General features: G+C 40.3%; 1 protein-coding gene across 3 annotated transcripts in view; it reads right to left on the bottom strand.

The window, feature by feature from the left end:
- ezh2 (enhancer of zeste 2 polycomb repressive complex 2 subunit) overlaps positions 1–26087 on the bottom strand; it is a 149508-nt gene that overhangs the window by 6147 nt on the left and 117274 nt on the right. For all 3 annotated transcript variants that reach the window (XM_072253595.1, XM_072253593.1, XM_072253594.1), the window contains exons 11-19: positions 25825–25991; positions 23727–23821; positions 16596–16636; positions 16383–16508; positions 11450–11628; positions 7255–7350; positions 4093–4174; positions 3916–3996; positions 3470–3554 (exon numbers count right to left, since the gene is read on the bottom strand). In XM_072253595.1, the coding sequence (XP_072109696.1) occupies positions 3470–3554; positions 3916–3996; positions 4093–4174; positions 7255–7350; positions 11450–11628; positions 16383–16508; positions 16596–16636; positions 23727–23821; positions 25825–25991 (952 nt within the window). The remainder of the gene's footprint in view (positions 1–3469; positions 3555–3915; positions 3997–4092; positions 4175–7254; positions 7351–11449; positions 11629–16382; positions 16509–16595; positions 16637–23726; positions 23822–25824; positions 25992–26087) is intronic.

The raw sequence follows: 26087 nt of genomic DNA, 5'->3' as shown, positions 1-26087 counted from the left end.
CAATTTTGCTTTGGAAAATATGAGAGCTCTCAAGGAGGAAAAAGAAAATCAGTTTCTTATGGAGCAGATCTTGGAGAGAATTGGAAACTGTTCCTAGTGGACGTTACATGGTTGTTTTTAAAAGTGAGCTGGGCCTATTGGGACTTTTCTGTGGAGCAGGAGATTACTTGGGTCACTAGTACATAGCAAGAGCCATTAAAAATTAGTTAGGTTTAAGCAGAGCAGCCAGTGGGAGTGAACCATAGGTTAGAAACATAGAAAACCTACAGCACAATACAGGCCCTTCGGCCCACAAAGCTGTGCCAAACACGTCCTTAGAACTACCTAAGATTACCCATAGCCCTCAATTTTTCTAAGGTCCATGTATCCATCCAGGAATCTCTTAGAAGACCCTATTGTTTCCGCCTCCACCACTGGCAGCCCATTCCACACACTCACCACTCTCTGCGTAAAAAAAAGAACTTACCCCTGACATATCCTCTGTACCTACTTCCACGCACTTTAAAACTATGCCCTCTTGGGGCAACCATTTCAGCCCTGGGAAAAAGCCTCTGACTATCCACACGATCAATGCCTCATTATCTTGTACACCTCTATCAGGTCACCTCTCATCCTCCATCACTCCAAGAAGAGAAGGCCGAGTTCACTCAACCTATTCTCATAAGGCATGCTCCCCAATCCAGGTAACATCCTTGTAAATCTCCTCTGCATCTTTTCTATAGTTTGCACGTCCTTCCTGTAGTGAGGCGATCAGAACTGAGCACAGTACTCCCAAGTGGGGTCTGACCAGGGTCCTTTATAGCTGCAACATTACCCCTCGGCTCTTAAACTCAATCCCACAATTGATGAAGGCCATAGCACTGTATGCCTTCTTAACTACAAGTCAACCAGAGTAGCAGCTTTGAGTGTCCTATGAATGTGGACCACAAGATCCCTCTGAACCTCCACACTGCCAAGAGTCTTACCATTAATACTATATTCTGCCATCATATTTGACCTACCAAAATGAACCACCTCACACTCTGCCACTTCTCAGACCTGTTTTGCATCCTATCAATGTCCCGTTGCAATCTCTGACAGTCCTCCACACTATCCACAACACCCCCAACCTTTGCCATCAGCAAATTTACTAACCCATCCCTCCCCTTCCTCATCCAGGTCATTTATTAAAAAAAATCACAGAGTAGGGGTCCCAGAACAGATCCGAGGCACATCATGCAGAACCTCCATGCAGAATATGACCTGTCTACAACCACTCTTTGCTTTGTGGATCCAGAACTGGCTTGCCCACAAAGGGCAATGTCCCCTTGGATCCCATGCCTCCTTACTTTCTCAATCAGCCTTGCATGGGGTACTGTATCAAATGCCTTGCTGAAATCTATATATACTACATCCATGGCTCTACCTTCATCAATGTGTTTAGTCACATCCTCAAAAAATTCAATCAGGCTTGTAAGGCACGACCTGCCTTCGACAAAGCCATGCTGACTATTTCTAATCATATTATGCCTCTCCAAATCTGCATAAATCCTGCCTCTCAGGATCTTCTCCATCAACTTACCAACCACTGAAGTAAGACTCACTAGTCTATAAATTTCTGGGCTATCCTTACTTCCTTTCTTGAATAAGGGAACAACATTTGCAACCCTCCAATCCTCCAGAACCTTTCCCGTCCTCATTGATGATGCAAAGATCATCACCAGAAGCTCAGCAATCTCCTCCCTCGCTTCCCACAGTAGCCTGGGGTATGTCCTGTTGACTTATCCAACTTGATGCTTTCCAAAAGCACCAGCACATCCTCTACATGCTCAAGCTTTTCAGTCCACTCACTGCAAGTCATCCCTACAATCACCAAAATCCTTTTCCATAGTGAATACTGAAGCAAAGTATTCATTAAGTACCTCTGCCATCTCCTCTGGTTCCATACACATTTTTCCATGTTACACTTGATTGGTCCCATTCTCTCACATCTTATCCTCTTGCTTTTCACATACTTGTAGAATGCCTATCACTCTTAAGCTCCTTCCTGCTAGGTTTATAATCTTCTAGATCTCTATCATTACCCAGTTTTTTGAACCTTTTGTAAGCTCTTCTTGACTAGATTTACAACAGCCTTTGTACACCACGGTTCCTGTACCCTTTCCATCTCATTGGAACGTATCTACGCAGAAGCCCACACATTTATGCTTCCAAGTTCCAAGAGTGGAAAGCTTTGGCTCAACGGGCAAAGTCCAAGGGTGCCCGGTCTTTTGGAATCATTTATTTCGTTTTGGAACATAAGCTTGAGAAATTTAGGTCAAAGGTACAACAAAGTATAGTCAGGATAATAATTAAGACAGTGAAATGCTCCTCCTGTAAGATGTGGGATTTAGGAAGCTAGAATCAAACAGAGTTTTGAGGATTATAAAGAAGCCAGAAAAGAACTCAAAGGAATCAGGTAAGCCAGAAGAGGCCATAAAAATTCCTTGGATAGTAGGATTGAAGAAAATCCCAAAGTATTTTATACATGCATTAAGAGGAAGAGGGTAGGCCCACTCAAGGATAAAGGGGATGCAGAAAATGTGGGCAAGGTCCTTAAAGAGTACTTTTACATCAGCATTTACCAAGGAGAAGGATGTAGAGGATAGGGAGATAAGTGCCAGTCATATTGGCATACTAGGGTGTTTTGAGATCTTTTAAAAAAAGAGGTAGTATTGGGTCTCTTAAAGGACTGGCAAGTAGCTAATGTTCAATTATTCAGGACTACCAGGGGTAACCCAGGAAACAAAATACTGGTGCGTCTTATGCCAATGCTAGGGAAACTGAGAGGGGGGTTGTGAGGAGCAAGTTGTTTTATTTTACTTGGAGAGTGATGGGTGCCTGGAATATGCTGCTTGGTGTGGCAGAAGAGGCAGAAACATTAGAGACTTTTAAGAGGTGTTTAGATAGGCAGATGAATATGAAGAATATGGAAGGTTATAAAGATTGTGTAGGCACAATAGATTAATTAGTCATTTGATTTCTAATTTAATTGATTTAGCTCAATATTGTGAGCTGAGGGGCTTTGCACTGCATTGTGCTGTGCTGTTTTATGTTCTAGTTGTTACAGATGACAGTGAAACATGATGTATTATCAAGGCTTGACCATTTTCAATGAAAGTCAGTTTTGAATTATTCAGGCCACCAGCCCTTAAACAGGATTTTATGTCCCATTGTCACCACAGCAACAAGCTATTCTGCTAATGGCCAGCATTAGTACCAGGATATGAATATTTTCTTTACGGGCAGTTTTTATTTAGCTAAGAAGTGCCTTCAGAAGTAACCAGCATTTTTGTACTCATAACCATAACAATGTTACTCATTGCATAGTAAGAAACTAAATTTTATACAAATTCAAAATTTTGGAATGTGTAACAATGTAAGTATAACTGAATTTAACAGAAACATTATTCAAAAGTACACTTCATCTAGAAGTTCATCCTGCTCATACCTGTAATCGAAGAACAACTCCTCGCCAGTTTGGATTGCTCTTTTGGCAAATATGCCTATTCGATGGTCTCCATTAACCATCATTACTAAATATCAAAGGAGAAAATAAAATATATATATATTATATATATTTAAAGTGGTATAACGTCAAGCAAATTCTACTCAAACTTTCTTCATGGACAGTCTATAGACAAATAGAAACCTGGTAATTTCTCATCTAACTATTATCTCAATTATGCCTAACTTCATTAAACTTGGTTTAAGCAGGTTGACCTTTGTTATTTTCGAACAATCAACAATAAACAATCACAATACAATTATTTTTATACCAGTGACCTATTTGAGGTCTTTATGTTGGGAGACACAGATAGCTTACAGGTGTAAACTGTTATGGTTCCCATTAATTTGCAAAAAAGTGGTAAGTCCAAAAAGCAAAGTGGTATTTACCTTTGGCATAACAGTTGGGATTGACAGAATGGTTTGCAAAACGTATTTTGTTACCTTTGCGTGTTGCATCAACAACAAAGTCTGGAAACAAAAGAAGAATTAGGGTTATATTTGTAAGTACACTTAACATATGTGACTTTTATTTACGGATTTTGTCTGAATTGAGAATATTCATACCATTATTCAGGTTAAAGAGGAAGCTGCACATATATTTGTCATAAACTTTGCCACGGCGATCAGCTTCATCCTGAGATATAATCTGAAAATGATTAATAATCGAGATGGTGAAACAGAGAAACCTTCACAACAAATGCCAATGCACTGTGTTAACATATGTATCGAGCAGCCTTAGACTTAAATATTAATAATTGGGCTAGCAAAATTTGTTGAAGAGTTCCAAAGTTCTATCACAATGCAGAAGCATTTCTCAGCTTTACTTTTGGAAAAGGTCTGGGTAATATGTTGGACCATGCCGACTATTTCTAGTCACTGCTATCAATCAAATACTGATTGTTTATTTTTTGGACTTCATTTCTGAAGAGGCAGAGAAGGAAAAAATTTTTGTTGCTTTATTAAACTGGCAATAGAAAGCACAAAAGAGGCAAAATAGAACCTGAAAAGGCATCAAATAAAACCTCAAGACACACTGATTCATGCCCAAATTTTAAGCTTCTGAAACAACAGTATTTTTTCAGTTTTGTATGATTTTGGCAATATAGATAGCTGGATTGCAGAATTTTAAAATTAATTAGGATGAGATTAGAACGTAATATTCTGACAGTAATAAATACTAGATTTAGATTTTAAGTTAATCAAGCAAAAGATATTTATATTTTTTCAGCTTTCAAGCCTTCTGAAGGATTATCATTGCTAATACCAACAAAACATTTTTTAAAACACTTAGCTGTGAAAATTACTCAGAATACTGTAAAATCTAGGGGTAATTAGCTCATTCTTTCGATACATATTCTTCCTGAGTTAGATATCCCTAGCATTTTGTTTTTAATTTCAAACCTACCTTACCACATACATATACAGTAAAAAGCTATACGTGCCTCCTCAAAAAGAAAACAATTCCAAAACTTTAAAGCTTTATTTTCTTTCCTCCCATAACTCCCTTCTATTTCTCAAAACCTCAAAATTCTTCCTAGGTATCTGGCCACCTCTATTCTATACATCTCAATTACATGCCCCCTTCAGGCTGATTTATTCTTCTACGTCAAATTGACACCGTAGGTACAGCGTAGCCACAAACCCTACGCAGTGCCTATGTGGATCCCTACATCGTAGCCTGACGCGCACCTCTCCCAAAATGTAACTACGCATCGCGGCAACGCAGACCGCAACAACAGTGATTGGTCCGCTTCGTAGCATCGCATTTCCTCCTACGCTACAATAGTTCCCCAATGGGCAACTGAAGGGTAGGGAAGGAACTCTGGCTCCAATGCTTTTCATAAAGCTTTACAGACCTCCGAAATTATGAAGGAAACATTTCGCTTTTACGAAAAAAAGACGCTCATTTTAAACTTGTTTACCCCGAGAAAGACTGCCATGACCATGAAGCCTTGCACAGGCAGGTGTGTGCGCAAGCGTTACGTGCGTGAATTGCAGAGCGATGCAGACACACCAACGCATAAGTATAAATGCTCACAACGGCGTTGCCCACTTGCGTTGGCTACAGTGCAAGCTTGACACACAAGTATAAATCAGCCTTTAGTCTTCACTTTTTCAAAAATAAACCCTGCTTACTCAACCTTTCCTCAAAGCTACAACTTTACAGTTCTAGCAAAATTCTTTCAATCCCCCACATCTTTTCTAGAGCAATCTCATCTATCCTGTAATGAGCTGACAAGAACTTTATGCACTGTTCAAAAAACTGGTCTAACTATAGCATAAACTCTCTGCTCCTTACATTCTAATGACGTAAAGCTGTTTAATTCACTTTACTGAACAGTGCATGACCTTTATCTATTTATTCTAGGGGTTTTTAAACCAATATCTTGCCTTTTCACTCCAAAATGCATTAGCTGACACTTTTCTAGATTAAATTCTATTCATCATTTTACAACCCAACTAAACAGAACATCTTAAATTCGATTGCAATTTTTCTCATTGTTTACTACATAGCCAATTTTTTTGTATTGTCTATATTATGCCACTTTCTGCTAGTTACTGTCTAAAACATTAATTTAACAGTTGAAATCTGCAGTGAAACCAGAAATTGCTGTGAGTTTCATCTGACAAATTATGAGCATTAACAGCTTTGCCCAATTCAGATATTTATTTCAGTCTGAATTCAATCATCTGCTAAATACAATTTGTATTATGATTTTTCCTAACTTCGGTTCCACCACCTTCACCAAACTGCTGGAACTATTTGTCCTTCTGTAGTCATAAAACAGCACAGCACAGAAACAGGCCTTTCAGCCCATCTAGTAAATGCCAAACAATTAATCTGCCTAGTCCCATTGACCTGCATCCAGACCACAGCCCACCATACCCCTCCCATCCATGTACTAATCCAAATTTCTCTCAAATGTTGAAATTGAACCTGCATTCATCATTTCCCTCTGGCAGCTTGTTCTACACTTCCCCCCATTGAGTGAAGATCCCCTTCATGTTCTCCTTCAACATTTCACCTTTCGCCCTTCACCTCTAGTTATAGTCTCACCCAACCTCAGTGGAAAAAGCCTGTTTGCATTTACCCTATCCATACCTCCATAATTTTGTATACATCTACCAAATCCCGCCCCCCCGCCCCGTTTCCTATGCTTCAGGGTATAACGTCCTTTAAAGTTTAATCATTTAAGATCAGTTTTTTTTTCTCCTCGTCTACATTAAGCTGTACCCGCTACGTATCTATCCATTCTATGAGCATTATTATAGTGTTCAAAGAGATCACATGGGTATGTCCAATGAAGATAATATTTCATTATTTATGCTTGGCTAAATCTCTACTTAATCTGTTAACATTAATATGTAACCAATTGCAGACATCTTGCTCCATTATTTTGACATTTGTAGCATTTTTATATCCAAAACAACACATACCACTGAACAATAAATCTCCAAAAAAAATACAAAATCTAGCTCAAATATGGATTACAGATCTTAAAAGGATAAGAATGTAGCCTTAAACAGTAACATCCCCACTATGTGAAATGCTAAATAAAGACTGCTGGATATACCTTGCACCATTCTGAATCAAGTTTATTTTAAAATGGACTAGGAAGTCTGAAGTTACTCGCAATTACAAATCAAGATGACATGCTGTGCAAACAACACGTTTTTACCATTCATCCAATACACCATTGTTAATAGAAGTTATTTTTGACTAACCTCTCCACAATATTCAGAGATGAATTCATTTTTCTGTACTGGTTCTTTGATGAAGATGCCCCATCCTGCCACATCAGATGGAGCAAGCAGTAAATGCTGTTATGCAGAAAGCAGAATTAACATTACAAGAGGTAATAATCATGGAAGATTTCAGTTGCTGACCCTTACCCCATACCCCAACAAAATTAAACTGACTAAGAAAAAGATTACTAGGATAAAAACAGAGAAACTCTTTTCATGAGATTTAGAACTTTGCACATACTCCATTTTAATACCCATTCTTCAAGAATGGAACCAATTTACAAAGCTTTGTTCATTGTAACAAAAAGCATGTCAATTCCAGCCAACAAAATAATTTGTACTTGCTCTCAAACCATTTCATTTCACACATCAAGGAAGCATATTCTTCTGCCCTCCTTGTCCATGCCGACCTAAGCTAATCCCTTTTGGCCATCGTTGACTCATGTTTCCCTAACCCAAGGTTTCCCAACCTGGAATCCATGGACCCCTTGCAAAATGGTGTTCGTCCGTGGCATAAAAAAGGTCGGGAACTGATGCTCCAACCTTTCTTAATGTCTTTTATATGTTGTTATTGTACTTGCGTCAACCTCTTCCTCTAGCATTCAACATAGGTACCACCCTGTGTGGAAAAAGTTGTCTCTCATGTTCCCATTAATTTATCCCCCCGTCTAAAACCTGTGCCCTCTTGTTCACAATTCCCCAACCATGAGAAAAAAAATTAATGCATTCACCACATCTATGCCCCTCATTTTAAAAAAACCCTCCATCTCAATGCTCCAAGGAATAAAGTCACAGCCTCCCCAGTCCCTCCCTATAAGCAAGCCCTTTCAAGTCCTGGCAACATCCTTGTAAATAGTTACTGCACTTTTTTTTTAAGCCTAATGGCATCTATCCTATAGCAGGGTGACAAAACCCAAACGTGGCACCCCAAGTGAGGTCTCACCAATGTATTGTAAAAGCACAACATAATATCCCAACAACTAGACTCAGTGCCCTGACTGGCCAGTGTTGCAAAAGCTTTCTTCACCATCTTTTCTACCTGTTTTTGCTACTTTCAGGAAACTGTGTACTTGCACTCCTAGACTCTTCTGTTCTACAACAGTCCCTAGGACTCTACCATTCACTGCACAAGTCCTATTTTGTTCGACTTACCAAACTACAACATCTAGCACTTAAGTGAATTAAATTCTATTTGTTAGTCCTCAGCCCACTTACCCAGCCTGATCAAGATCTTGCTGTAATTCCTGATAACCTTCACTGTTGACAATACCACCTACTTTAAAGTCATCTGTAATTTGTGTGACCTTCAAGATGATTTAAAATGTCCAGCAATTCTGAGGATTGCACAAGAAAACCATACACATAAATACTATGCTGACTGTAATTAATAAAAATTGAAAAGGGTGAGGGTTTGGTTGATATCATTCATTCTTTCATTAAATCTTAGATAGAACCCTGCGGCCCACCTTGTCCATGTCCACAATCCCACATATATATGCTTATCCCAATTCCCCACATTTAGTATGTAGCCTTTAATGCCTTGGTGATTCAGATACTGGGTCTACGCCTCTTAAGTTCAACTTTTTAAGCTCCACTATTGTATCTGCTTCCACCATTCTCCATTCCATGCATTTACCTCTGTGAAAAAAAAAATCACCCTGTACATTTCCTTTAAACTTTCACCACCCCTTTCCTTCACTGCCTGCTCTCAAGTAATTGACATTTCAAAGATTCTGACTGTCCAGCCTATTTACACCTCTCAATCATATGAACTTCTATCAGTTCTCCCCTCAGCCGTCAATGCTCCAGAAACAGCCAAACTTTTATCCAACCTCTCCTTGTAGTTCATATCATCTACCCCGAGCCACATCCTAGTAAACCAGTTCCGCATCCTCTTCAAAGCCTCCACATCTTCATGTAATGTGGTGGCCATAATTGCACACAACACTCCAAGAATGGCCTAACCGAAGTTTTATACAGCTGCAACATGACCTCCTAACTCTTGTACTCAATGACTTGACAAATGAAGGTAAGCACTCTTAACACCCCATCTACTTTCAGTGAGCTATGCACGTGGACCTCAAGATCTCTCTGTACGTCAATACTTTAAGGGTCCCCTTACATTAGGCCTCCCAAAGCGTAACACCTCACATTCACTCAGATTAAACTCCAAATGTCATTTCTTCACTCAAATCTGCAAATGATCTACGTTACTTGACAAGCCTCTACATTGTCGACGATTCCTATCATTGTTTCACGTGCACCTTCTATCCACCAACTATATTTTTATCCATGTGTATACAAAATAACATTCAGTTGCAAGAAAAAGTTTGTGACCCCTTTGCAATTATCCGTTTATTTTTGTATTAATTACCCATAAAATATGGTCTGATCATCTAAGTCACAATAATAGACAAACACAATCTCCCTTAACTAATAACACACAAAAATATGTACTTTTCAATGGTATTACTGAACACATTTTTAATCATTCACAGTCCAGGCTGGAAAAAGTTTGTGAACTCTTGTATTTAATAACTGGTAGAGCTTCCTTTAACAGCAATAACTTCCACCAAATGTTTCCTGCAGCTGCTGATCAGACCTGCCCAACAGCGAGTAGGAATTTTAGACCATTCCTTCAGACAAAACTGTTTCAGTTCATCATTAGTTCTTGGATAACTTGCATGAACAGCCCCAGGTCATGCCACACCATTTCAAAGTGGTTAAGGTCTGGACTCTGATTTAGCCATTCCAAAACACAGATTTTCTTTTTAAACCATCCTGTTGTTGACCTACTCTTGTGTTTTGGATCATTGTCTTGTTCCATCATCCAACTTCTATTAAGCTTCAGGTGACAGACCACTACCCTGACATTTCCTATAAAAGGTCTTGATACAATGTTGAATTCATTGTTCCCTCAACAATTGCAAACTGTCCAGGCACTGAGGCAGCAAAGCAGCCCTAAACAATGATGCTCCTTCCACCATGCTTCACAGTTGGGTTGAGGTTTTGGTGTTGGTGTGCAGTGCCCTTTTTCCTCCAAACATAGCAGTGTGCATTTCTGCCAAAAAGTTCATCTTTCATCTCATCTGTCCACAGAAAATTGTCCCACAAGCATTGTGAAACATCCACGTGGTCTATGCAAACTTGAGATGTGCAGTAATGTTTTTTTTTGGGGAGCAGTGGTTTCCTTCGTGGTGTTCTTCCATGAATACAATTCTTCTTCAGTGTTCTTCTTATACTGGATACATGAACAGAGACTTTAGTAAGTTCTAGAGATTTTAGCAGGTCTTTTGCTGTTACCTTGGGTTCTTTTTCACCTCCTTCAGTATTGCTTGTTGTGCTCTTGGTGTGATCCTCGCAGGACACTCACACCTAAGAGTAGCAATAGTATGCTCAGGTCTTTTGAAATGCTTCTCTATCCTTTTCCAGCTTCATGCATCTCTAAGGTCTAAGGTCCTTTGAAAGTTGTTTTGATCGAGGCATGAGCAGACTCTGTCAGTAACCTGACTTTGTGTCTTTTTTATAGGCCAGGACACCTCCAATCTCATCTCATTGATTGAACACCTGGCTCCAAATAGCTTTTATAGAAGGCATTACCCCAGAAGTTCACACACTTTTTTGAACCACAACTGTGTTTGTTTAAATAGTGTATCAGTATTGAAAAGTAGTAGTACAATTGTTTGTGTTATTTTAGGCAGATTGTGTTTGTCTATTATTGTGACTTAGATGAAGATCAGACCATATTTTATGCATAATTAATGCAGAAAAACAGATAACAGCAAAGAGTTAACAAACTTTTTCTTGCAACTGTAAGTACCAGCACCAATCCCTGTAGGACACCACAGGTCATGGATACCGAGTCAGAATAAAACCCTCCATTACTACCCTGTCTTCTATATGCATCCAAATTCTAAATGAAAACTATGAAATGACTGAATCCTAGACATCTTAACCTGCATCAGCCTATAGGAGGGATCATATGAAAGACCTTACTTCAATACCCAATGCTTTGTTAACCCCTGGTCTTTTCAACAATATATTAAAATATAACCAATTCCCAATTCTGAACTAAGGTCTGCATTAAAAGTTGGAATTTAATTCTGCTTAAGCTAATGAAATAATACAGAATTTCAGTTTAGTAGGAGATAAATGACAAACATTTAATTATCACCTTTTTGGATCCCCTCTGGATGCTGCAGTTTTTGCAGGACACATTCTTACTATCCCAATGATCAGCAGCTCCACAGGTCTGACACAAGTCAGGATCACACTCACGTACAGCAAGGTAACAAGGACATTGCTTGGTGTTACATTGTGCCTTGCAACGACAACCGGGAAATCTGTTCTGACCTAAAAGAAAAAGATGTAGCTGAGTTAACTATTTTGCTGTGGAATTTAAAACTAATCAAGATCAATATATCCTATGTTAAAACTTCACTATACATGCTCACCTTCGGTTTGAACATAAATGGTTAACTCCAGTTAAGTACAGGATTTGCTTCTCTGCTCCTACTTGTATAACATATGAATGCAAATCTTGCAATAGGTTGACCTCAACAAACTTTCATAGGATAACAGTTAATAAATGGTTCGAATAATAAGAAATAGTGATATCTACTTTCTTTTTCTATCTTAAAGTATTAGCCTGATACATTGAAGAGAAATTATTTAGTACATTAAAAAAGTACTTTATGATTTAGCAGTCAGAACTGCACATTAAAAGCTGGCTAAGACTGTGCCAACACAAACAGTTTACAGCAATGCACCCTACTTGTACCGTGTTAAAAATTCGGTATATTGATCGTGACAGTTACACTTTTGCAAACAAGTACACCCTTCTGTAGATCTATTATTAGTGAATAGCTGCCGATTGAATATCTGACAGCTGACGAGCCCAAAGTGACTGATTTTAAGATGCCAGTAATTTGCCTTCGCCCCTTCTCCGTTAGTAGAAATAGTTCTGCTGGGCTTAGTATCTAGCCACATATGAAGACCAGGAACTAGACTTGATTAGCAGAGGCTATTTGAGACGCATGCCATTGGGAACACTTAATCGGTAGTGGAAGCTGATCCTCACTACCTCCCCAGCTATGACAACCTTAGGAACCCCTTTGGAAATATAGTATTTTTTCTGCCCCTTAGCCATTGTTAAAGATGGATATTGCCCAGTTAACCTTTCAGATATCTTATTGGTAATACCTTACATCTGCTGCCTGCATTTGTGGCTGCCTTCATACTGCTGACAGATAAGTTGTTTTTTTTTTGAGACAACAATTGTCTGCCACATTCACAGGATGAGAGTTTCCACTGGGTTAAATGACAGAGAATAGAAGATGCCATAAGACCATATGACATAGGAGCAGAATGAGGTCATTCAGTCCATCGAGTCTGCTCTTTGATCATTGCTGCTTTATAATCTATCTCAACCCTATTCTCTGGCCTTCTCCCTGTAATCTCTGACACCCTTACTAATCAAGAATCTATCAACCACTGCTTTAAAAATACCCAATGACTTGGCCTCCACAGTTGTCTGTGGCAATAAGTTCCAAGGATTCACCTCACCACCTCTGTCCTAAAGGGATGCCTTTATATTCTGAGGATGTGCCCTGTGGTCCTACACTCCCCCACCAAGGGAAACATCTCCTCCACATGTACTCTAGTCCTTTCAATATTCAATAGATTTCAATGAGATTTTCCACCCCCTCCCCGAATACTTCTAAACTCCAGTGAGTACAAGCCTAGAGCCATCAAACTACATTGGCAGTTAATAGCCCCCATTCATTCAAACAACCTACTAACCTTTCCCCGGCAATGTTTTAATCTTAATTTCACTTATTTAAATTGACTAATTTTTGTCATTTTTAAAAATGCAACAAAAATGTTTTACCCATCTTTGTAAATATCCAAAGTTTAACTGGTAGTATCAAAGATATTCAATTATTCCATTACTCCACCACAGTAATATTGCTACCAATGAGAAGTAGCTATCAAAAGTGATTCTGCTGTTCTGTGAGTAGCCCATGCCAAGAAAACCACAGCAAAGCATGCCCACAGAAGGTGATGGCAATGACATGTTGAGATAAAGAACATAGGAAAAGAAAAAACAGTCTGTTTCATTATGTTCATAAGAGGGCACAGAGTGCAATTAAGATCACAAAATCTAAGTATACAGAAGATTGACTATGAACATGTTCATTGAATGAAGTATGTGGATTGAAACTGGTTGGAAATTTGAACCTCCAGGTCAGCATGATATTTGACAAAATACTTCGTTTAGTATTTGTCAAGTTAGTAAAACTCTGCTTCAGACTAAAATTTCCAAGCTGGTGAGATGGAGTGCATGGAAATGTAGAAGGGTGCAGTTAGCAGTTTGGGAATCTTTGTACTAAACCACTCATTCGAAGTCAAATATAAAATCTGCTGTGTTGCTAAAGATTTTTCATAGAAAGGCATATTATAGGTATAGTACATTTACTATTTTGCTGTTAAAAGTATATACTCATTAACAATACAAAGTTTAATAATATTAAACAGTACTTTGTTACTTTGCATGTATTTTTAGGAGGAGTTGGCCACCCAGGCCTCTCAAGTCTACTTGACCATTCCATACAATTATGCCTGATCTGACTGCAACCTCAACTCACTCACCCTTCTAACCACAGTAAGCTCTCACCAAACTTGCTTTTCAAAAAAAAGTACTTCAATTTGTCTAAACAATAATCAATAACTCTGCTCTTTGAAGAATTCCAAAGACTTGCTGCCCTACACTACGACCCTAGATAAAAATCCTCATACCGAAAACACTCCACAACCTCTTCTACTCTTGCTACCTTTAACGATTTCTTAACTCCTCCAATTCTGGCTTGATATTCCTGAATTTAATCACACTAGCAATAGTATCAGTCCCTCTAATCCCTTCCCAGGCCTGGAATTCTTTCTTTCATCTTTTTTTGACATACTTAACATATAACTTGCGATCAGGCCTTTGGCCCACAATGTTACACTGAATCAATTAAATCAGCATTTAAATGGATAACTAATCTCTTCTGCCTACAGAATGTCCATTTCCCTCACATTTACATGCCTAGCTAAATATGCCTTAAAAGTCTCTGAAGTCTGTTTCTACCAGCACCCCAGGCAGTGCATTCCAGACACCCATCACTCTATGTACAAAACATACTTGCTTCTCAAATCTTCTTTGAACTTACCCTCTTACCTTAAATGCATGCCCTCTGATATTAGACATTTCAATAATAGTCTGCCTGCTCTATCTATGCCTCTCACACATATAAATCTCAATCAAATCCTATCATCTTCCAGAGAAAACAACCTAACCTCCCATTGTCGCATATGCCCTCTAAACCAGGCAACATCCTGGTAAACCTCTTCTACGCCCTCTCCAAAGTCTTGACATCCTTCCTATAATGGGTTGACCAGATGCGACCCAACTAGAATTTTATAAAGCTGCAACATAACTTCCTGACTTTTGGATCTAAAGTCTTGACTAGTAAAGGCAAGCATGCCATATGCCTTATTAACCACTTTCAGGGAGCTACGAACTTGGACCCCAACATCCCTCCGCTCATCAACACTTTTAAGGATCTTGCATTTAACAGTGTACTATTTGCATCTGACCCCCCCAAGGTGCAATATTTAACATTCAGCTGGGTTAAAATCCATTCTGCTATTTCCCTGCCCACATCTGCAACTGATCTATATCCCATTATATTTTTTGCCAGTCTTCTATCCATAACACCACCCATTCTTGCCACAAAATAGAAGGATGTTCCTTTAGAACAGATGAGGGAAAATTTCTTTAGCCAGAGGGTTCTGAATCTGTGGAATTCATTGTCATATACGGCTGTGGAGACCAAGACGGTGAGTATATTTAAAGCAGAGGTTATAAATTATTGAATAGTAAGGGTGCCAAAGGTTATTGGGAGAAAACAGGAGATTGAGGTTGAGAGGAAAAAATAAAGCCATGTTCAAATAATGAAACATAGGAGCGGAATAGTCCAATTCTGCTCCTATGTCTTAAGGTTAGCACAGATATCATGGACCAAAGGGCCAGTTCCTGTGCTATATTAGTTTACAGAAAGAATATCAGATCCCTTACATTTGTCTAGAAAGGATCTACTACCCATTCAAATATAATCTCTGCAAGCCTATGCTGCAGTCTTCACAGTTCTGTGGACTACATGCTTCTGGCATGGATCATGCACACAGATAATTCGGCCATCATAGTGGTCAATCATCTCTCTCGTGTCTACAATTGAACTGTGGCAATGACCTAGCAGAAGGAGGCAAGAAAAACCGAATATAGGAGCAATAGCATTTGTACTAAGCTGGGTAGTAGTAAAAAAAAAGGAGAAACATGTGCAACATACACAGTCAACCATGCCTCATAGTTATGGTGCAACATCAAAGGTACAACTATAAATAAGGCAAAAAAAAAAGTACCCTGAAACCAGATAACCTTCGACATCATGTGAGCTGCAACACCAGCGAAAGGAACAATCATAAAATTATGCTCCTCTGATAGCAGGTCACTTTAACCCTGTACTGATCAGTGGCTAAGTTAGTTGCTTAGAGAAATCCAACAGCGTTGAAACTTTAGCATTGACAACAGAAATAAACTGCCGTGTTTTCTCCTTTCAAGTCTATATGCTAAAGCCAATTTGATCAGGTGTTTGAACACAAATGTCATTACGGCAACAGTCAGTTATTTCAAGATGGCTATTGTACAATACCATCTCTGGTCTCTGCAGCAAAGTCAGATATATGAATAGATGGTCAAATCAGTTGGCTCCTGCAGTGAAGAGTCAATATAGACATGACATTGCAAATTACTAAGTATCAATGTTTTAATAATGGCACGGCTTTAAATATTTCAGAACTAAAATCAAAACCACCATAGGGTCACTTAAAATGGTGGTGTGGTGTCCAGGCAATAATAGAAATTGTTATGCTCGAATAACTTGGATGGTAACAGTCAAAACGTCATTTTGCCTAGCCATGGAATACATAATCAAGATGGATTTGGTGGGGAGAAAACTCAATAAACTCCCCTCCAAAATGACACCATTGCTATACATTATACCTACATTCAGAGCTGCACTGACAGAACTTTTCACAGAAGTTTTGAGCCATGACACAAGGACAGGAGCTGTCACAGGGCTGACGTGGGTGATCACAAGGCTGGTAGTTGTAAACATGATTGGATGAACCATCTAGGTAAAAGAACCAAAATAAGAATCAGCAAAGTGAGTCTTTTTATACAGAATGTCATACTTTTATGATTCAAATTAATTACCAACCTTTTTTCAGTTGTATTTTTCTACAGTGTGCTGCCCACAATCTGAAATAAGTAGAAAATCATGATTAGGTGGTAATATTTAACAAAACAAAACCGTATCGTAAATACCATCCCATTTTATCCCATCTCAGACATGTGACATTCTGCTATTCAGATGAGTAAACGTAAAGGACAAGTTTTCCAAGGTTCTTCACCAAAATGAAAAGCAATTTTCTATATTTGCAAGTGCCTATGGTTCCATCCACACAAAACTAAGGCACTATAATATTTGATAAAATATTTCCAGGAAATGCTCAGCTGTTTAAAAAAAAAACCTTTGAAAAGTAAATGCAATTTTCAATGTAAAAATATCCCATTTTAGCGGACTTAGTTAAATCCCAAACCATACAAAAGATCTGAACTAAAAAGCAGGTTGTTAATTGCCTGTGAAGAAAAATAGTCAGAGGAAAGCAAAAGCATCGCAAATATACAGAAACTAAAATACTTTTACAGCCAGTTAAGTTTTCTAAATACTATGCATGTAGATGCAGAAAAAAAAGGTTCCAATTATCACTGTATGATTACCAACCAGATGATTGATTTTAAAAGATACTTATTAAAGAGTAAATATCGACAAAAACCTTGGGGTGGGGGGAATGATTGTTGCTTTGCTTCAAAATAGTGCTTTGTGTCTTCCAGGGAGGGTGAGGAAATTCAGTTTATTGTTTCAACCAAAAGATGATATCACCTCAGAGTGGCCTGACAGCCTAGATTTTGGTGTTCACATCTTTGAAGTAAAACTTGCAAACTTTGATTCTGAGTGAAAGGACAGATCAAATACTGAGTTATGTCCATCGAGAACACCCGCCAACCAGGCCACGGTCTCCTCTTGCTGTTGCCATCAGGACAATAGTACAACAGCCCCAGAACCCACACCACCAGGTTCAGAAACTGGTGATACCCCTCAACATCAGGCTCCTGAACCAGAGGAGATAACTTCACTCACCTCATCACTACACTGTTCCCACAACCTATGGACACAATCTCAAAGACTCGTCACCTATGTTCTTGATATTTATTGTTTATTCATTAATTATTTCTTCTTTTTGTACTTGCACAGTTTGTTGCCTTTTGGATATTGGTTGTTTGTCTGTCCTACTGGGTAAGGCCTTTCATTGATTCTATTGAGTTTCTTATATTTGGGGCGATTGCCCACAAGAAAATTACTCTCAGGATTGTGTATGATGACATACGTGTACTTTGAAAATAAATTTACAAGTAAAATATGGCAAGTTCAGACCATTTAAATGATTACTTCTTTGGCCGAATGCTTCTTATGAACCAAAATATCAATTAAACCAAATTTCCTTTCTTTCCACATCTTTTTATTGTTATATTATACAGAAAAAATAACATGAGTACATTGAAGTAACAACACTTCCAATGTCTCAAAAAAGACATTATCTTAAAGATTGAAAAAAAAACCTAAGCAGAAAAGTGAGAAAAAAAAAAGAACCCATTAGGTGTACAACCCCAGAGTCATGCGTCACACAAAAAGCTTCTAAAAATAAACATCAAACCGCCAGCAAGAAAAGAAAATATACTAAAAATTTTACAATTAGATCGTGGAAAAATTACATCAATTAGCGAGCAAATGAGCCCCATCTCTTCTCAAAATCAAATAAAAGTTCAAAGGTTCGACTTCTAATTTTCTCCAAACTAAGATATAGCATCACTTGAGAGAACCATTGTGACAAAGTGGGAGCTGATGTATCCTTCCATTTCAACAAAATGGCCCTCCTAGCTATCAATGTAACAAATGCAATAACATGTTGGTCAGATACAGAAATACCATGAATATTTTGAGGAATTATTCCAAAAAGCAGTTAATTTATCAGGTTGTAGATTAACTTTAAGTGCTTTAGAAATTGTTGAAAAAACCGACTTCCAGAACTATTCCAATATAGAACAAGACCAAAACATATATGTCAGTAAAGCTATCTCAGTTTTACATCTATCACAATGACTATCAACATTAGAAAAGATTTTAGAAAGTCACTCCTTCGTCAAATGATAACAATGTACAATTTTGAATTGAATCAATGAATGGCTAGCACAAATTGAAGAAGAGTTAACCAACTTCAAAATCCGCATCCAATCCTCCGTCATAAAAGTCAAATTAAGTTCCTTTTCCCAATCCTGTTTAATCTTAGATAAAGGACAAATTTCCAATGCTATATTAATCATCCTTATAAATGTAGCCATATGACCAAGATAAATGATTTTAAGGTCTGAACTACTGAAACAGGTTGAAGACAATTATAACCACTATACATCCCTGGATTATTTCAATCATTCTGGACAAACCAACTATCTTGCTTACAACTTTTTAATTGTAATGTCAATATCTACAACCCAATTGAGAATTTTTTCCAATTAGGCCTGTTTCTCTAATGGGATAATCCATGAAATTATAAGCAAGGAGCACTGTGTCACATATGACTCACCGCCTGTGACAACAGGTTCTGTTTTGAGGTTGACCAACACTCAACGTTTAATGGCCTGAGAACCAAGTCTTCCTCAGCCAGTGTAAGGTTATAAGCATTACAGCTCTTGAATCTTGCAAATAATCCAAGCTATAAAAGGAAACAGTAGGAATATGACAATTTGTTTGTGTTGGCTTTTACTGCTGATTTGCAGCAATCCTGTTTTGAAACTCTCCTGTGAGATTTGTGGATAACCGCATGTTCATATTTTCTCTTGGCAAAGATCCATTCTTGAAGCAGCATTGCGAATATTGTGCCTGCTAGACTTCTACATCTATGTGCGCATGTGCCGGTCGTGCATGCAGTCTGTTACAGTTGCTCCGTCTATTTTCTTACTTTTTAACTGAGGTTATTTGTTGTATTTTTGTTTCTCACGGTAACACGTTGAAGCTGCACCCTTTCTAACATGCTGGTGGAGAGAGTTTTCCTTGGTTTTTTAAAATAGTTACATTCGGACACGTCTCATTAGCGTGGTTTATTCCAGGGACCAGCTGATTGAGCTTATTCCGGCCGGTTTAGCGAACAGAGCAGCGGACACCCCTGCTGAAATCTGGAGGAAAACACACAGAGGATGCAGAGGGGGATCAAAAACGCGAGGGAAGAGGACCGGGTCGAGACAACAAAGGTTTATGGAGAAGATAAGTTATAAGCCGTGTTTCCCCTCTCTCATCATGGGCAACGTGAGATCGCTGGGTAATAAAATGGACAAATTGACGGCGCTTGTCAGGAGTCAGAGAACATTTCGGGAGAGCAGTGTCATGTGTTTTACTGAAACGTGGCTGCATGAGGACATACCCGATCAAAACATTCCCATAGAGAGCTTCCAGACCGTTCGGGCTGACCGGAATTGCACTGAGAGCAGTAAGCGTAAGGAGGGGGACTTGATGTTCTGGTAAACAACGGGTGGTGCAATCCTGGGCATATTATGATCAAGGAACGTGTTTGTAGCCCGGATATTGAACTTTTTGCTGTTGGACTCCGGCCATATTATTTACCAAGGGAAATCTCACATGCAATTGTGGTTGTTGTGTACATCCCTCCCTCTGCCAACCCGACGTCAGCGTGTAACATCATTTACACCGTCATAGCCAGATTACAAACCCAGCACCCGAGTGCCCTCATTACCATCGCGGGTGACTTCAACCATGTTACCATGGCTAGAACACTGCCCAACTTCACGCAGTATGTGAGCTGTACAACCAGAGGGGAGGGGACTCTGGATTTGATGTACGCTAAGGATGCATACACCTCCTCTTCCCTCCCCCCATTGGGAAGGTAAGATCACAACCTGGTGCATCTAAAACCCTGCTACGTGCCTCTGGTGAAGAGTAAACTTGCAACCTCGAGGACAGTGAGGAAATGGTTGGAGGAGGTTTATGAGGCGCTCCAGGGTTGTTTTGAGGTGACAGACTGGCAGGCACTCTGTGAGCCACATGGAGAGGATATTGATGGGCTCACGGAGTGCATCACTGATTACATCAGCTTCTGTGTGGACTGCAATGCTCCGACAAGAACTGTCCTTTGTTATTCAATTAACAAGCCATGGGTAACAGAGGACATTAAGGACATCCTGAACACTAAAAAGAGGGCGTTTAGAGATGGAAATAGGAGCTGAGGGCAATACAGAGGGACCTGAAAGCCAGGATCAGGGAAGCTAAAGACAGGTGCAGGAAGAAGCTTGAGTGGAAACTCCAGCAGAACAACATGAGAGAGGTCTGGAGTGGGATGAGGACCATCGCTGGGTTTCAGCAAACTAGCAACAGAGCAGCTGGAGGCAGTGTGGACAGGGCCAACAAACTTAACCTGTTCTTTAACAGATTTGACATTGTGGCCCCTGCCCATCCCCCACGAGTCATCTGTTGTCGGCCCCCAACCAACACATATTCCACTCTCCCCTCCTACCCCTCCTCACAGTCCCCCACCCTGCTCTCATGACTATACCCCTTCCCCACACGAAAGCACCACGGTGGGCTTCACAGCTGAACAGGTGAGAAGACAGCTGAAACGTCTCAACCCAAGCAAGGCTGCAGGACCGGATGGGGTCAGTACCAGGGTGCTCAAAGCCTGTGCTCCTCAGTTATGTGGAGCACTTCGCTATATCTTCAACCTGAGCCTGAGGCTCCGGAGGGTCCCTGTGCTGAAGACGCCGCGCCCCAGTGGCCTCAATGACTACAGACCGGTGGCATAGACCTCCCACATCATGAAGACCCTGGAGAGTCTTGTTTTGGAGCTGCTCTGGCCTCTGGTCAGGCCACACTTGGATCCCCTCCAGTTCGCCTACCAGCCCCAACTAGGAGTTGAGGATGCCATCGTCTACCTGCTGAACTGTGTCTACGCCCACCTGGACACACCAGCGAGCACTGTGAGGGTCATGTTTTTTGACGTCTCCAGTGCGTTCAACACCATCCGCCCTGCTCTGCTGGGGGAGAAGCTGACAGCGATGCAGGTGGATGCTTTCCTGGTGTCATGGATTCTTGATTACCTGACTGGTACAGTACGTGTGCTTGCAACACTTTGTGTCCAGCAGAGTGATCAACAGCACTGGGGCTTCACAGGGGACTGTCTTGTCTCCCTTTCTCTTCACCATTTACACCTCCGACTTCAACTACTGCACAGAGTCTTGTCATCTTCAGAAGTTTTCGGATGACTCTGCCATAGTTGGATGCATCAGTAGGGGAGATGAGGCTGAGTACGGGGCTACGGTAGGAAACTTTATCACATGGTGTGAGCAGAATTATCTGCAGCTTAATGTGAAAAAGACTAAGGAGCTGGTGGTAGACCTGAGGAGAGCTAAGGTACCGGTGACCCCTGTTTCCATCCAGGGGGTCAGTGTGGACATGGTGGAGGATTACAAATACCTGGGGATACGAATCGACAATAAACTGGACTGGTCAAAGAACACTGAGGCTGTCTACAGGAAGGGTCAGAGCCGTCTCTATTTTCTGAGGAGACTGAGGTCCTTTAACATCTGCCGGATGATGCTGAGGATGTTCTACGAGTCTGTGGTGGCCAGTGCGATCATGTTTGCTGTTGTGTGCTGGGGCAGCAGGCTGAGGGTAGCAGACACCAACAGAATCAACAAACTCATTCGTAAGGCCAGTGATGTGGTGGGGATGGAACTGGACTCTCTGACGGTGGTGTCTGAAAAGAGGATGCTGTCTAAGTTGCATGCAATCTTGGACAATGTCTCCCATCCACTACATAATGTACTGGTTGGGTACAGGAGTACATTCAGCCAGAGACTCATTCCACCGAGATGCAACACTGAGCGTCATAGGAAGTCATTCCTGCCTGTGGCCACCAAACTTTACAACTCCTCCCTTGGAGGGTCAGACACCCTGAGCCAATAGGCTGGCCCTGGACTTATTTCCTGGCATAATTTACATATTACTATTTAATTATTTATGGTTTTATTACTATTTAATTATTTATGGTGCAACTGTAACGAAAACCAATCTCCCCCGGATCAATAAAGTATGACTATGACTATACGCAAATCTTTGGTGATTGACTGGAGTAGTCAGCACTGAGCATTTTTAGACCATAAGACATAGATTCAGAATTAGGCCATCTGGCCCATCAAGTCTGCTCTGCCATTCAATCATGGCTGATCCTTTCTTCTATCTCCTCCTCAACTCCAGTTCCCGGCCTTCTCCCCGTAACCTTTGATGCCATGTCCAATCAAGAACCAATCAATCTCTGCCTTAAATACACCCAAGAAACTGGCCTCCACAGCTGCATGTGGCAACAAATTCCACAAATTCACCACCCTCTGGCTAGAGAAATTTCTCTGCATCCCTGTTTTGAAAGGGTGGCCCTCTATCCTGAGGCTGTGCCCTCTTGTCCTAGACCCTCCCACCATAGGAAACATTCTCTCCACATCTACTCTGTCTAGGCCTTTCAACATTCGAAAGGTTTCAATGAGATCCCCGCTCATCCTTCTGAATTTCAGCGAGTACAGGCCCAGAGCCATCAAATGTTCCTCGTATGATAACCCTTTCATTCCTGGAATCTTCCTTGTGAACCTCCTGTGGACCCTCTCCAATGCCAGCACATCTTTTCTAAGATGAGGGGCCCAAAACTGTTCACAATACTCAAGGTGAGGGCTCACCAGTGCCTTAAAAAGTCTCAGCATCACATCCTTGCTCTTGTATTCTAGACCTCTTGAAATGAATGCTAACATAGCATTTGCCTTCCTCACCACCGACTCAATCTGCGAGTTAACCTTCTAGGTGGTTCTGCAGGATTCTTGAGTTCCTCTGCATCTCAGATTCCTAGATTTTCAATGTTCCTGTTACGTTTTGTGCAGAGTGAGGGGCGTTTTGGGGGCTGAGGATATCAGGATACCATTTTTTTTGTGCCATGGGGGGAGGTTGTTGAGGTTGAATGACTTTCATGTTCATCTTTGTCTTGTGGCTATCTTGAAAAGGTGAATTTCAGAGCTGTACATGGATACATGCTTCAATAATAAATGAACATTTCAACCTGTGAACCAGAATATTTTTGCAGAATAAATTGGTAAGTTTAATTTGGCACAGCAAACAAGCAAATAAGGTAAGCTCCATTTCATTTTAAGGTTAAGAATGCATATCAAAAATTATCCTTGCCTATGCTTTCTCTTCTTTTTTCTTGGAGGCGTATCAGCATCCTCAGCAGGGACACGAGCAATAATATTAGATTCCTTTACCGCAAACTCGTATACCTAAATGAGACAATAACTTATGTCAAGAAATGAATGTGATACAAATTACGTTTCCAGCCAACTATTCTACACCCACACTGAACCCCTTACAATTCCCCTACCGATACAACCGATCGACAGATGATGCAATAGTCACAGCTCTACACACCGTCCTTACACATCTGAAGAAGAGGGATGCTTCTGTGAGAATGTTGTTCTTGGACTACAGTTCAGTACTCAACACCATAATTCCCTCCAGGCTCGACAAGAAGCTCAGAGACCTTGGCCTTCACCCTGCCTTATGTAGCTGGCTCAAGGACTTCCTGTCAGGTCGCCGGCAGGTGGTAAAAGAGAGCTCCCTCACCTCTGCCCCTCAGGGCTGTGTACTAAGCCCCCTCCTTTACTCTCGGTATATCCATGGCCGTGACACCACCCACAGCTCCAATCTGCTAATTAAATTTGCTGATGGCACTACACTGATTGGCCTCATCTCAAATAATAATGAGGCAGCCTACAGAGAAGAAGTCATCACCCTGACACAGTGCTGTCAAGAAAACAACTCCCTCAATGTCGCAAAAACAAAGGAGCTAGTTGTGGATTACAGGAGCAATGGAGACAGGCTGGCCCCTATTGACATGAATGGATCTGGGGTTGAGAGGGTGAACAGCTTTAAGTTCCTCGGCATAATCACCAAGGATCTCACATGCTCTATACATACTGGCTGTGTGGTGAGAGAGGCACAACAGTGCCTCTTTCACCTCAGATGGTTGAAGAAGTTTGGTGTGGGCCCCCAAATCCTAAGAACTTTCTACAGGGGCACAATTGAGAGCATCCTGCCTGGCTGCATCACTGCCTGGTATGGGAACTGTATTTCCCTCAATCACAGGACTTTGAGAGAGTGGTGTGGACTGTTCAGCACATCTGTAGATGTGAACTTCCCATTATTCAGGACATTTACAAAGACAGGTGTGTAAAAAGGGCCTGAAGGATCATTGGGGACCCAAGTCACCCCAACCACAAACTTAACTGCTCCAGCTGCTACCATCTGGGAAAAGGTACCACAGCATAAAAGCCAGGACCAACAGGCTCCAGGCCAGCTCCTTCCACCAGGCCATCAGACTGCTCAACTCATGCTGATACAATTGTATTTCTATGTTACATTGACTATCCTGTTGTACATCCTACTTATTATAAATTACTATAAATTGCACATTCAGACAGAGACATAACAAAGATTTTTTTACTCAAGTCATAAAGTCAATTTAATTCAAGTGTCTGTATGATGAAAAAATATAACTTTGTTTCAGATGTGGTCAAAATTGAAACCATCAGAAATCAATCAGAACTATTTTTAATATAGCTACTTTTTAAAATATGCTTCTATTAAGAATCTGTTCACTTTTCAAAACCATTTGGTGCTGAATATCAGCCCACTGAATATCCTTATTGTACAAGGATTGTATTTATTTTCCATAAGACCATAAGACATAGGAGCAGAATTAGGCCATTTGATCATGGTTGATCCATTTCCTTCCCAACACTATTCTCTTGCCTTCTCCCTGTAACCTTTCATGCCCTGACTAATCAAGAACCTATCAACTTCCGCCTTAAATAATCTTAATGATCCAGCCTTCTCAAGCAACGAATTCCAGATTCAGCACCCTCTGGCTAAAGAAATTCCACCATTCTAAATAAAGATCTTTCTTTTCTGAGGTTGTGCCCTCTTATCTGAGGTTCCCTCACTATAGGAAACATCCTCTCCATATCCACTCTATCTAGAACTTTCAACATTCAGTAGGTTTCAATGCGATCCCATCTCATTCTTCTAAATTTCAGCAAGTGCAGGCCAACGTGATAAGCCTTTCATTCTCAGAAACATTTTTGAATGGATTAACTACTCAAAATATCGGCATTTCATAAATATATGCAATTTGCTTTGATTACTTAAAAAATGAACAGAATCACTTATTTCTTTCACCAAATGTACCCAACATTGATTAGTGTCCCAATATACTGTATTTCACCTGTCCACATGTTTTGGTTCCCAGCAACTTGGCTATAGCACAGAAGTTATTGTAGTAAGTGCCATGCAGAACTCTGAATAAAGAGGCTTCAGCTCCACTCCACTCTACATCAGAAAGATCAGAAGTGAGCTTCATCTTAATAGGTGTTTGACATCTGGAGTTCGCCTCTGAAAGAAATGACCTATAATTAGCAAAACCGTCTCAAATGGAAAACAAAGTCAGAATGCAAAAAGAAACTAAATATATTCAATATCCATTACATC

This window comes from Mobula birostris, chromosome 3, assembly GCF_030028105.1.
Source record: "Mobula birostris isolate sMobBir1 chromosome 3, sMobBir1.hap1, whole genome shotgun sequence".
NCBI lineage: Eukaryota > Metazoa > Chordata > Chondrichthyes > Myliobatiformes > Myliobatidae > Mobula > Mobula birostris.
The sequence above is the reverse complement of the archived record's forward strand: the minus strand, read 5'-3'. Positions and strand labels throughout refer to the sequence as shown.